General features: G+C 37.2%; 1 protein-coding gene across 3 annotated transcripts in view; it reads left to right on the forward strand.

Annotated features, from left to right (window-relative positions):
* The first annotated feature begins 41 nt into the window (after positions 1-41).
* Positions 42-14129, forward strand: part of LOC138763549 (complement factor H-like) — a 613078-nt gene continuing 598990 nt past the window's right edge. For all 3 annotated transcript variants that reach the window (XM_069937874.1, XM_069937875.1, XM_069937873.1), the window contains exon 1: positions 42-167. In XM_069937874.1, coding sequence (XP_069793975.1) covers positions 101-167 — 67 coding nt within the window. In that variant the 5' untranslated portion in view covers positions 42-100. The remainder of the gene's footprint in view (positions 168-14129) is intronic.

Below are 14129 nucleotides of genomic sequence, written 5' to 3' on the forward strand. Positions count from 1 at the left end.
ACATTTACATTTGTAGTAAAACTTTAATAGATTTGTTAAACCATGTATTTCATTAGTGCATCACAAGGCTACAGATCTAAGTCCTAATTCATCTTCCAAAATGGAACTTAGACATTTTGTCATTCTTCTGAACTTGTTTGTCAATTTTGCTTCTGTCAATGGACTTGGTGAGTACATCTAATTTTTCACACTGATACCCTTTACAAGTTGGCCTCGAAATAAATACTCAGAGTATTCAGTGAGGTGCTGACTTGCTTTCAGCAGAAATATTTTTTTTAAATGTGCAGTTAATTGCAATTCCTGTTCATCAACATGTTTATACTTGATTGATTTGCTCTCTCCTCCCTTCTTAACAATATTTGTTCAGTTGCAATAATTAAGTATATTAACATTAGAATCTTTCAATACAAATTTTCACTGATGTAGTTTGTTGCATTTTGAGTCAAGGGTACATCATTAAACTAAATGAGTATAGGATCGAGAAAAATATATTTCACACTGGGGATTTGCTGCAAAATATTTCCAAATTATCATTTATGAAACTGAACCTCCCACTTTAAGAATCATATAAGAGATAGATAAACCTAAAATAGTTGGTATTTGCTACATCCACAACAATATTTTAGAAAATTCTTGATAAATTTGTCCACTTAATAAAGGCTGTACTTTTAAAGTACCCACTGTCTTTCTAATGTACTTTGTGATAAACTGAGATTTTTAAGTAGTTACGAAAATCTAAGCTTTTAATACGAGGGGGCACAAACTGCCTTGACTGTTGTGCAATATTTACAGTATGTTCAATAAAAGGAGTAAATCACTTAAAACACAAAAATATGGAGAAGAAAGTCATCGTGTAAATGATAGGAGTGTTCATGGAAAAACACTGACATTAATAAAAGGATATGTCACACAGAGGCTGTACAGAGTAAACGCAGAAAATTAAGTAAGATTACTTCCATAAAGATTATTCGGGTAATGAGAAAAAATTATGGAATGAAATTTTCAAATAGTAACTTCTGGATAATTGCAATGTTACTATTAGGATCTACAGGAGAATAAATAGGTTGGCTTTTTGAGTGTTGAACTCTTATATTCCATGGACAAGTTGTCCTTTAGAGATTGCCAACATTTGTTTTATATTTTTGTGGAGAATTGCATCGACGAAACAGGGATGATATCATGTGCAAAGAATGCATTGGCAAAAAAAAAGGTAATTATCCTGCACTTTTAACAAAAGGTAGAAAATAAAAAGAGTACCAGTGCAAAACCTGAGCAAAATATTGCGATAAGTGCGTGTCCTGAGAAGCTGTGAAGAGCCAGTGAAAAAGTATTGCCTTGAAAACTGGCAGAAATAGGATAGATCTTGAGGGTGATGTTTTGAATAAGATGATAATATTTTTTTAAAAAGCATAATGACTTCTGTCTACCAGCAGACAGACTTGCCCTGGTCAGTAGTTCTTCTCTGCTATTGCTGTAGAAATATTCAGTGATGCAGATATCAAAGGCTCAATTTTGTATTGCTTTATACAATATCCCCCTCTGGTGGACAAACAGCAGATACATCCATGAACAAGAGGGAAACTGAAAATGCTGGAAATACTCATCAGGTTAGTCTACGTCTGTGGAATTAAGCAGAGTCAACAACTGAGGTCTAAGACCTTTTCAAAAGGGATGTTTGATTTGAATTACGAAATCTGTTTCTTATGTGACTCAACCTGCTGAGTATTTCCAGAGTTTCTCATTTTTATTGGAGAAGAAGTTCTTCTAACATTTTAAATATAAAACAGATATATACACCATATGTACAAACGAGCCTACAGTTGACGTGGACATTACCCCTCCATAAATCTTCGTCCACGAAGCCAAGCCAAAGAAAAAAAATGTACATATGTGTGTGTGTAAATATATATATATATATATATATATATATTTGTGTATGCACACATGTGTATATATGCTGTGCTGCAGTGTTCTATTTTATGTATATATATATCTATATATATATAGATATATATATATATAGATATATATATAGATATATATTCTTCTTTGGCTTGGCTTCCTGGACAAAGATTTATGGAGGGGTAAAGTCCACGTCAGCGGCAGGCTCGTTTGTGGCTGACAAGTCCGATGCTGGACAGGCGGGCACGGTTGCAGCGGTTGCAAGGGAAAATTGGTGGTTTGGAGTTGGGTATTGGGTTTTTCCTCCTTTGTCTTTTGTCAGTGGGGTGGGCTCTGCGGTCTTCTTCAAAGGAGGTTGCTGCCCGCCGAACTGTGAGGCGCCAAGATGCACGGTTTGAGGTGAGATCAGCCCACTGGCAGTGGTCAATGTGGCAGGCACCAAGAGCTTTCTTTAGGCAGTCCTTGTACCTCTTCTTTGGTGCACCTCTGTCTCGGTGGCCAGTGGAGAGCTCGCCATATAACACGATCTTGGGAATGCGATGGTCCTCCATTCTGGAGACGTGACCTACCCAGCGCAGTTTGATCTTCAGCAGCGTGGATTTGTGTGTGTATATATATATTTATATGTGTATGTATGCATATATGTATATTTGTGTATATATATATTTGTGTGTGTGTGTGTGTGTGTGTGTGTGTGTGTGTGTGTGTGCGCATGTGTGTGTAATATATAATATATAAATAAAATAGAACACTGTATCTATCTATTTTATTCTTAAAAATTAAAAATGAGCCCACATTTACCACATCAGATGGCAGCTCATTCCACACTTCCACCACTTTGAGTGAAGAAGTTCCCCTAAACCTTTCGCCCTTTCACCTAAGGCCATGTCCTCTCGTATTTATTTCTCCTAATCTCAGTGGAAAGAGCCTACTCACATTTATTTTGTCTATACCCTTCATAATTTTGTAAACCTTTTTCAAATCTTCCCTCATACTTCTACACTCTAAGGAATAAAGTCCTAATCTGTTTAATCTTTCCCTATAACTCAACTCCTGAAGACCCAGGAACATCCTAGTAAATCTTCTCTGCACTCTCTCAATCTTGCTGATATTCTTCTTGAAGCTAGGTGACCAGAACTGCACATAATATTCCAAATTTGGCCTCATCAATGTCTTGTACAACCTTGCCATAACATCCCAACTCCTATACTCAATACTTTGAATTATGAAGGCCAAAATGCAAAAAAGCTTTCTTTACAACCCTGTTTACCTGTGACGCCACTTTCAGGGAATAAAGTATCTCTATTCCCAGATCCCTTTGTCCTCCGTGGTCCTCATTGCCCTATGTGACAGAGTATCTAGAGGTGGTTTGGGAGGAATTGTTAGAGCAGCTTGCTGCACATTTAAAAACTCCAAATATTTGCAGGGCTTTTGCAGAATGCTTTTTTGCAGGAGGCAACCAAGTATCGACAGCAGCTTGCCTGGGAGAGCATGTGATCTTTGCAGGCAGAGAACAGTTTTGCTCTCAGAGAGGAAGGGTGTGAAACAGAGAAAGAGGAGACAGAAATCAGTTCAAGAAGGACAAACTGGCAAACTTTGGAAGGCTGCCTGGTCGAAGGAGAAGACTGGCAGTGTGAAAGGTGACCTGAAAGAAAGAGGATCATCTGGAGAACCCTGAAGGGGACAAGTTTTGAGAAGGAATCAGTTGCGGATGTCCTGGAAAATAAATCTCTCTCTGAAAACCAGCAAGACCCCTCCTGAGTGGTAACCATTAGCCTGTTTTGCACCAAAGACTGGTGAACTTTGTTAATGCTAACTTCTGTGCACAGTACAAGAATTGCCTGCAACCAGTGAGATTGGACTGTGATCCAAAGAACTTTTCTAATCTTAAATATACATTACACACACCTGCGCTTAGTGTTAGAGGGGGGATTAAGTAGTTAGGTAGGTTAAGTAATAAGTTAAAGTTTAATTCTGTTTTCTTGTTCAAATATAATTAAAAACTACTTTTGTTTAAGTAACCCTGTGTTGTGGTACATATCTATTGCTGCTGGTTTTTGGGGTCCTCTGGACTCTGGAACACCTGCTATTTACTGTGTATGTCCTTCCAAAATACCACACCTCACCCTTGTCTTAAATTCTATCTTTCTGGCCCATTTTTCCAGGTGGTCCAGATTCTTCCCCAAGCTTTGAAAGCCTTCCTTGCTGTCCACAAGGCCTCCAATCTTAGTGTCATCAGCAAATTTGCTGATCCAATTTACCACATTATCATCCAGATCATTGATATAGACAACAAACAACAATGGTCCCAGCACTGATCCCTGAGGCCACCACTAATCACAGGCCTCCAGTCTGAGAGACACCACTCTCTGTCTTCTCCCATTCAACCAATTTTGAATCCAATTTGCAACCTTTCCATGGATACCTAGTGTCTGAAACTTCTGAATTAACCTCCCATGTGGGATCTTATCAAGGACCTTACTAAAGTTTATTTAGCATCATCCACAGCCTTTCCTTCACCTACTTTCTTGATAACATCCTTGAAAACTCTGAGATTTGTTAAACATAGCCTACCACGCATAAAGCTATGCTGACAATCAGCCCTTGACTATACAAATACTTATAAATCAGATCTTTCAGAACACCCTCCAATAATTTACCAACTAATGACAGAGTTACCAGCCTGTAATTTCCTGGTTTACTTATGGAGCCTTTTTTAAGCAGAGGAACGACATGAGCTCCCTCTAATCCTCAGGCACCTCCTGTGATGAAGGACATTTTAAATATTTCTGTCCAAGCCCCTGAAATTTCTTCTCTAGTCTCCCTCATGGACCAAGGGAATATCATGTCAGGCCCGGGAGATTCTTCTACCTTTATTCGCTATAAGACAACAAGCATCTCCTCCTTTTTAATCTCTATATGTTCCATGCCACTACTGGTTGTTTCCCTTCCTTATACACTATATCAGTTTCACGAGTAAATACTAAAGCAAAAATAACTGTTTAAGATCTCATCACCTCATGAGGCTTCCCACATAATGACCACTCTGATATTCTAGGGGACCAATTTTGTCCCTTACTATCTTTTTACTCTTAACCTACTTGTAGAAACCCTTTGGGTTTACCTTCTCATTCTCTGCCAAAGCAACCTCATGTCTTCTTTTTGCCTTCCCGATTTCCTTTTTAAGTATTTTCTAACATTTTCTATCCTCTTCTAGTATCTCATTTGCTCTTTGTTGCCTATATCTACTATACACCTCTCCCTTCTTCTTAACCAGATTTCCAATATTTCTTGAAAACCAAGGTTCCCTATGCATGTTATCTTTGCCTATAATCCTGAGAGTAACATGCAAACTCTGCTCTCTCAAAATTTTGCTTTTAAAGCCTTTTTGCTCACTGAACACATCCTTGACAGAAAACAACTTATCCCAAGTCACTCTTCCTAGATCCTTTCTCATTTCCACAAGATTGGTTTTTCTCAAATTTAGAATCTCAACTCAAGGATCAGACCTATCCCTTACTCATAATTAACTTGAAACTAATGACATTATAGTCACTGCATCCAAAATGTTTGCCTTCACATACTTCTGTTACCTGATCTGTCTGGTTCGTAATAGGAAATCAAGTATTGCATCTTCTCTCATTGGCATCGCTATATATTGATTTAGAAAACTTTCCTGAACATATTTGACAAACTCCAAGTCATCCAGCCCTTTTACAGTATGGGAGGGCCAGTCAATATGTTGAAAGTTAAAATCTCCTACTATCACAACTTTCTGTTTCTTACATCTTTCTGCTATCTCTCTACAGCTTTGCTTCTCTAATTCTCTCTGAGTATTGGGCAGTCTATCAACATGGTCATGCCTTTCCTGTTCCTTGGCTCCATCCATATAGCCTCTGCAGAAAATCCCTCTGGGGTGGCCTCTTTAATCACAGCTGTGATATTTTCCCTGACTACCAATGACACTCCTCCCCCTTTCATCCCTCCCCATCTATTACATCCTGCCCTTCCTCCAACCAAGTCGCCTCACTAATAGCAATAATGTCATAATCCCTTGTGCCAATCTACACCCTAAACTCATCTGCCTTTCCGACAATACTCCTTGCTTTGAAATTAATACATCTGAGATCATTTCTGTCATGTACAAACCTTTGATTTCTGTCTATGCGTGATGTCCTTGTATAACCTTTATCCTCGTCCACCTCATTATCTGCACTAACAGTTTGGTCTCCATACCCCCTGCCAATCTAATTTAAACCCCACCAAAGCAGCATTAGCAAACCTTCCCATAATGATGTTAGTCCCCTTCCAGTTCAGGTACAAACCATCCGGTAGAAATAGGCCCTACCTTCCCTGGAACAAAGCCCAATTGTTCAGAAACATGAAGTCTTGTTCCTGCACCATCTCTTTAGCAGTATTAACTTCCTATTTTGAGCCTCATTACCATGCGGCACAGGTAGCAATCCTGAGATTGCAACCCTGGAGGTCCTGTCCTTCACCTTTGCACCTAACTCCTTAAACTCTCTTTGCAGGACCTCCTCACCCTTCCTAATTACATCATTGGTCACTACATGGGCCACAACATCTGGCTGCTCACCCTCCCTCCCGAGAATATCGAGAATTTGATCGAGATATTGCGGACCCTGGCACAAGGGAGGCATCAGACCATCTGGGATTCTTGATCTCTCTCCAGAACTTCTTATCTGTCCCCCTAACTATCAAATCCCCTATCACTATGGCTCTCTTCTTTTCCCTCCTTCATTTCTGAGCTGAGGGTCCAGTATCGGTGCCAGAGCTGTGACTACTACAACTTGACCCTAGTAGGTCATCCCACCAACAGTATCCAAAACGGTACACTTATTGTTGATGGGAAATGCCACAGGGATGTTCTGCTCTTTCTGTGTTGTCCCCTTCCCTCTCCTGACAGTCACCCAGCTACCTGCCTCCTGACATTTGGGGGTGACTGTCTCACTGAAGCTCCTCTCTATCACCCCTCCCCCCCCGCCTCTCAAATGATCCGTGGTTCATCCAACTCCAGCTCCATTTCACTAACTCAGTTTGTCAGGATTTGAACTTTTTGCAGGTGCAATATTCAAGTATAATTGTGCTGCCCCAGATTTCCCACATCCAACAATCCTTGCTGACTCCATTATCTACTCCTAATTTAATTAAAGAATTAAATGACCTCACCTGGCCTTACCTCACTGGAAACAAGCTCATTTTCAGCCTGTGCTCACCGAAACCTCAAGAGCCAAAGCCTCAGAGCTCCACTCCTTCATTGGGCCATTCACACACTGGCCACTCCTCTTCAGCTTCCCCTCCCTTTATTTGTTTCTGCCAATTATTTCAAGTACTCACTCTCACAAATAAATACTCTGCTTAATCCTTCAGTTGACCTCTTCGCTCTTTTTAAACCTTTTTAAACATACTCACTATAGACAACACTTTTCAGGTTCTAATATATCCTAATTTCAAAACATGTCATGTTCAAGGAAATGTGGGCTACAATATTCCGAATTACTATCTTACTAATCCAATAAACCAAACATTTTAGATGCAGCTCTAATTCATTGATAAAACAGATAAACATTTTGCATAACTTCGCATTAAGATTTTCATAATGATGAATAAACAAAGCATTTGGCTACATTTAAAGATAATAATATTCAACTTCAAAGAGATATACAAGAAGAAATAAGATGAATTCAAAGAAAATTATCTCAGGCTTACGTCTCCTTCATGAGGGTTTGTCAAAGAATGAGATGCAATCTCTTAGTCTGCATGGTTATTATGACATATTATGTCATAATTACTATGGTAACACTACAAACAATACTCTATCCTAAAGAGATAGGCACAAAATTAACTAAAAATCAAAACACAAGGTTTTAACCTTTACATTCTAGACTCTGATTATTTTTACAGACATTAATGGCTAATACTTAATAATTACTATTACAGATAGAAAAGTAAATATGGTAAGTATAAAATTAGAAATCAAAACTTTCTGCATCTTGTAAAAGACAAATTTTAGTTATTGGTCAATTTAAGTTACCTATCTTAGTTTTAATCGCACTTGCTGAACAAAACCCTTCTTCTCTGGAACTGTATCCATGATTTTTTTTTTCATTAACCAAGAATTTCTTGATGCTGAATCATCCATGATAATTACAATGTCTCTGCATACAAAATTGTGTTTAGCTTGAGATAATTTTTGTCTTTCTTGTAATAATGGAAGATATTCTTTAATGCATCTTTTCTAAAGTAAATCCACAATAAACGGCATTTGTTTCCATCTGTGTCTTACATGAATATCTTCTTACTGAAATTGACCTGGAGGCATTAAAGGTTTAGATTTAAGAAGTAAGAGATGATTCATTGTAAGTGCCTCAAAGTCATTTGAATTGACAGAAATTTTCGTTATGGACCACTATTTAAAATAGCTTCAATTTCACACAATACTGTCTGAAGATTGTCATTATTGAGTATTTGATTATTCAAAATAGAATTAAGAATTTTCTTAATTGATCTAATCATTCTTTCCCACACACCTCCATGATGTGATCCTGTGGGTGGGTTAAATATCTAATTAATTTCTTTCTGAAGTAATGCATCATGAATTTGATGTTGATTCTAATTTTGAATTGTTTTTCATAACTCTAGTTGAACTTCTGTAAAGTTAGATCCATTATCAGAATGTAATTCCTTTACTTGACCATGTCTGGTGATAAAACGAGGTAGAACATTGATAAACAAATCTGTATCAAGCAATGACACGACTTCAATATGAATTGTGCTCATAGTCAAACAAGTAAAAATAGCTCCGTATTGATTTTCAACAATTCTTCCTTATTTTACTTGCAAAGGAGAAAAATAATCAACTCCCACATATGCAAATGGCGGTTCATCAGGTGAAACTCTGTCTTGTGGCAAATCCATCATTATTGTCCAGGATTAGCATTTGCATGTTGACAATTAACACATTTTGATACAATTCTTTTGATCAATGATGAAGCACCAAGTGTCCAATATTTCTGGCATAATTCTGATAACACATGAGTACAATCACCATGTCCTGTTTTTCTCATGTCAAACAATCAATTCAGAAATATGAAATTCCTTAGCTAATATAATTTAATGTTTCACTTCTGGCATTATTACTTTTTACAATCTTCCTCCTGCTCTCAATACATCATTTACAAGAATAGGATTTAGCTTATAAATAAGGCTTCCTTTTGTAACATTCAGATTCTTCTTCAATTTTGATAGCTCATTATCAAGCACCTCTTTTTGACAAAAACATATTATTCGCCAATTCGTCAACTGTTAGGTAACGGCTCTTTTGAGTCTTTGGATTCTCTTTCTTGATATGATTTAAAAACATAGTTTTTAACCTAAGAATCCATGATACTGCTTTTCTTAAATGAAACCATGAAGAATGATAGCAAATTAATTGAATGATCGAATCATTCTTATTAGATATTTGAACAGTATTCACATTAGTGTTTTGGATTTCTGGATCCTCCATTTAAAATTCTTTTAACTCTTTTGGATGTTGAGCCCATTCTTCTTGAGATTGTGAAAGAAATTTAGGGCTGAACACCCAAGGGTTGGCTCTTTTCAGAAACAATTGGACTTTTGATCCTCGTGAAGCCATAACAACTGGATTATCCACTGTTTTAACATATCTCCATTGATTAGCTTGTGAAACCTTCTTGATCTCATTAATTCTGTGAATCACAAAGGTACAAAACCTCATGGTTTTGTTATTAATGTATTTAAGCACTGATGTACTATCAGTCCAAAGCATAGAATCTGCTAACTCCATCTATAATTCTCTTCTTAACACTGTGTCTATTTCGCACGTCATAGTAGCGGCAGTCAATACCATTCAAGCTATGGTGACTGGCTTTAATGGAGCCACTCTGGCTTTTTCTATTACAAATCCATAATATACTCGCTCTTGGTTATTTCACAGTACTAAATAACTTTTGTACCTAAACCACCTTCACTTGCATCAGCAAAGTGGTGTAATTGATCAAATGTGGCAATTCCAAAGTCTGTAGGTTTAAAACATCTGTTGACTTCAAAATTCTCTAACATCTGAAGACTCTCAATCCAATTCATCCAATCTTGTGTGATGGAATCTGGTATAATTTCATCCCATCCAAATTTCCTTCTGCACAATTCTTGTAGAATTTTCTTGGGTATTGATACTACTGGTGCTAATATTCCCAAAGGATCATATATTGAGCTTACAATTGAAAGAATACTTCTTCTTGTTAAAGACCATTCTTTCAAAACAATTTTGAATTTGAAAATATCAGATTGAACACACATTGCACCCCTAGAATTCTTTTGACAGGTAGAAGGTCACAATCCAAGTTAAGATGTTTTATCTCCTTTGCTCTTTCTGATTTAGGAATAACAGCCAACACATCCCGACTGTTGCTAATCCATTTCATAAGGAAGGAACCTCCTTTAGTACAGATCTCTTTTAACTCATGATAAAGATCTATTGGTGCCTTTTTTGAAGCCACTGAAGTAGACAATCATCAACATAGAAATTATTTCTGATGATGTTTATAACTTGAGAACTAAATTTCTCTTCATTATCTTCAGCACATTTTCTGAGAGCAAATTGTGCACAACTCAGTGAAGAAGTGGCTCCAAATAAATGAACTGTCATTCTGTATTCAATCATATCTTTATTCTAATCACCAATAGGCCACCATAACAATCAGAAAATCATGATCTTCTGATGGTACTTTCACTTGATGAAACATTACTTCAATAGCTGCATCAATTACAATAGGCACGTTACAAAATTTTATCAGTACACCTATTTAAGTAATGGTTAAATCTGGACCTTATAAAAGTTGAGAATTCAATGAAACTCCTTGAAATGATGCTCCACAATCAAATACTACATGTAGTTTCTCCTTTTGTGGATGAATAAATCCATGATGAGGTAAATACAATTTTCTACCACCTTTACGTTCCAGGATATCTTCTCATACCTTTTCTACATAACCCTTGGCTATCATGTCCAACATAACATTGGTATATTCCAAATGAAAAGAAGAACTTCTCTTGAATTTTCTCTTCAAATTCAGCATATGCTGATCTGCAATTATATTATTATCTGGCCTACAAATTTCCCTTTCCTTCAAAGGTAATTCTATAGAGTCAAGGACCATCAACATGTTTAACAGAATTTGAAACTAAATCCAGAAACTGCTTATCCTCCTTTGAATGTTCTTAAATATCTGTGAGACATTCCGGGAAATCAACTTTAAACTGTTATTCCCACAGAACATTAAGTTTCACTACTGAAATTCTTTTGACATTAATATTTGATAACTCATGATTATTCTTCATTTTTCTCCAAATGGTCCATTAATTGTCCATCGAAGCAATGTTCTCACAACAAAAGGTTTGTCATTTTGACTCCTTATTACTTCTAGAGGTTCGAGAGCTTTTGGTACATCTAATCCAATTAACCTCAATTTTAACATCAATCTTGAGTAAGCAAATGTCTTTTAGATAATCCTGATATGGAATACTCTCCTTATTCACAGGCATAGTCTTCTAAGTATTCAGATAGAAATTTGTAAATCTGAGATATTTTTCCATGAGGATTAAGTTTCTTCATTAATTCAACAATTGAAAATGATGAGGTACTTCCTGGATCAAGAAATGCGTAGGTCTTCAGTATGAAGCTTCCATTTTTAGCTTTAACATGTACAGGAATTATTGAGGGAGCTTTGTCACTAGTAAGAGAGTTTGTTTCAACCAAAGCTGAAGCATCGTCTCTAACTATGTCTTTAATCGTGGATTCAGATTGTTTGACTTGCTTCTCAACTTTACTTCATTGAGAATGCAGTAACTTGGGATGTTTAAAACTGCATGTATCACAACTGAGTCACTTATTACAAGTTTTGCTGATGTGTCCTTTACACAAGCAACCAGAAAATATGAGATTCTTCTTTAAAAAGGTTAATTTCTCATCATATGACTTTTTCGCCAATCCTGAACATTCTTCTAAAGCATACTTATCTTTGCAATACGAACAACTTTCCTGAACAGTCTGATGTTCTTTTTCCTTTGCTTCCTTGTTCTTTCTTGTGCTTGTATCTGACACAGCCATAACAAAGGTACTTCCCTTTGGTTCCTGTTGAGACAATGATTTAGACTTCTTTGCATCCTCAGGAACTATTGAAGTATCTTTAATATTTCCAAGTGTTGGTATGGCGTAAACATATACATGCCATTCCAAGAATTGTACAACATCCTCAAAAGTGACATCCCTTCCAGGAATCATTTTAAAATCTGCAAATTTGTTTCTCCATAATCCCCTCAGCTTATAATTTATTTACAATAATTGACAAATTAGCAAGCAAATTCAGCTCTTGCAAATGTACACTACTTCCATTGCATTTCAACATCCTCTCAAAAAGAGTGCATATGCTTGTAAACCCTTTGTGTCCTCTAATTTTATTGCTGGCCAAGAAAGAATCTTGTCGATGTGGGCCCTTAAGATTTTATGTTCATCGCCATAATGATTACGCAATAATTCTTTTGTCCTTTTAAAATCTTGTTCTAGATCCATATATTGGAAAATGTTTACAAACTTTTTCACCTGTCCTCCAGTATACTGCTCCAGGTAATACAGAGGATTTTTAGTGTTTTTAGAATGACTTTCAATGAGATGTTCAAAAGATTTCATGATTGACAGATATTGTAATGGGTCTCCACAAAAAACTGGAATTTCCTTCTTAGGTGAACTGTATGAACCTTGTTGCTCCACTAACAATAGCAGAAATTTCATTTTGTTATGCTATGAGTGATCTTATATGGTCTTGCCCACCATGGCTTGCGACTGGTTATCTTGTGAATGGAACATATGGATCTTGAACTGATGTCATAGGTGTAGGACTTTGAGTTGTAAGCGATGGCATTGGCAGAGATCCTTGACTTGTTGCTGGTTCTTCAGCAATACGAAGAGACATCAATGGTTGAGTATGATCAACTCGCATGGTTGAACTTTTTTTGAAATACTCTCCTTTCTGGAAGATTCATATATTGCACGCTTGGAAGAGATTGAATGTCACTTGCTCTTTCAATAGGGCTTGTCCTTGCCATTTGAACACTAGCAGCACCAAGTGTGGCTCCTTACTCGAGTAGACTCATTTCTTGTGGCTGCGGTACCCATTGATCTGCTGGTGTGTTAGGTGCTAGCCCTTTGGGTATTTCACTTTGAGTGATAGGTCTTGCAAAGCCTGACCTAATGCTTTTACTTTGGCCATATTTATAGCACGTTATTCCTTAATCTCTAGTCTTTTCTTTTCTCTCGTCAATAATCTATTTTGTTCTTCTAACTGAATCTTCGTTTCACCTTCTTGCCTTAGTTGCTGAATCTTCATTTCAGCTTCCATATCTTCTAGAGCATGGCTTTTCTCAAATCACTCATGTTGTGGACAGATAGTAGCCAAGTCTGCTTGCAGCTTAGCATGCACAGCTGATATACTTGAAGCATGTGAAGCTGTTCATGCTCTAGATGCCTTTGAAGAATTTGAAGATCTTCCTACACACAGAACCTTAGAAATACTATCATCAGGATTCACATCTGAACTTTCAGATACCGCTGATTGAGTCTCTATTTTCTGCATGTCACTTGGTTTAGCACCAATGCAGCTTATCAATGTACATTCATCTGTTCCAATTCCACTAATCTTTAAGTCAGCTAATGAGGCCTGTAGTGTCTTAATTATGTCCCCTTCTTTCTTGGTAGTTGAAGATGCTTCTTCCTTGATGTCTGGCTCCAAAGTCCTGCTAAGCGTTGTTGGTCCAGTTTGCAGGCTCATCTCACAACCAAACAGTTCTTTGAGAGGAGCTGTTTGCTCAATGTCTTTAGCCCACCAAGACTTCATATCCAACTTGGATTCTTCATACTACAGCCTGTCTTCTCCTGGCTTATCCTGGTTCCTGTGAACTGTAAACAAATTTGTATCTCGTGTGGTCCATTTAAAACGATTGCTGCTTGCTTGAATCTGTGGTATTTCACACAAACTGGTTGTTCATAACTTTTAAGAAGAGATTCTCTGGGCTTCCTGCCAGATTCTGCAAACCAGAGCTGCATCTTATCTTCCTAAGGTCACAGGTGTCTTGCAATCCTTGGCTTGGCTCATAGTGGCTTCTGGAATATTCTATTTTTACTTTGAGAA

This window comes from Narcine bancroftii, chromosome 5 (genome assembly GCF_036971445.1).
Source record: "Narcine bancroftii isolate sNarBan1 chromosome 5, sNarBan1.hap1, whole genome shotgun sequence".
Classification (NCBI taxonomy): Eukaryota; Metazoa; Chordata; class Chondrichthyes; order Torpediniformes; family Narcinidae; genus Narcine; species Narcine bancroftii.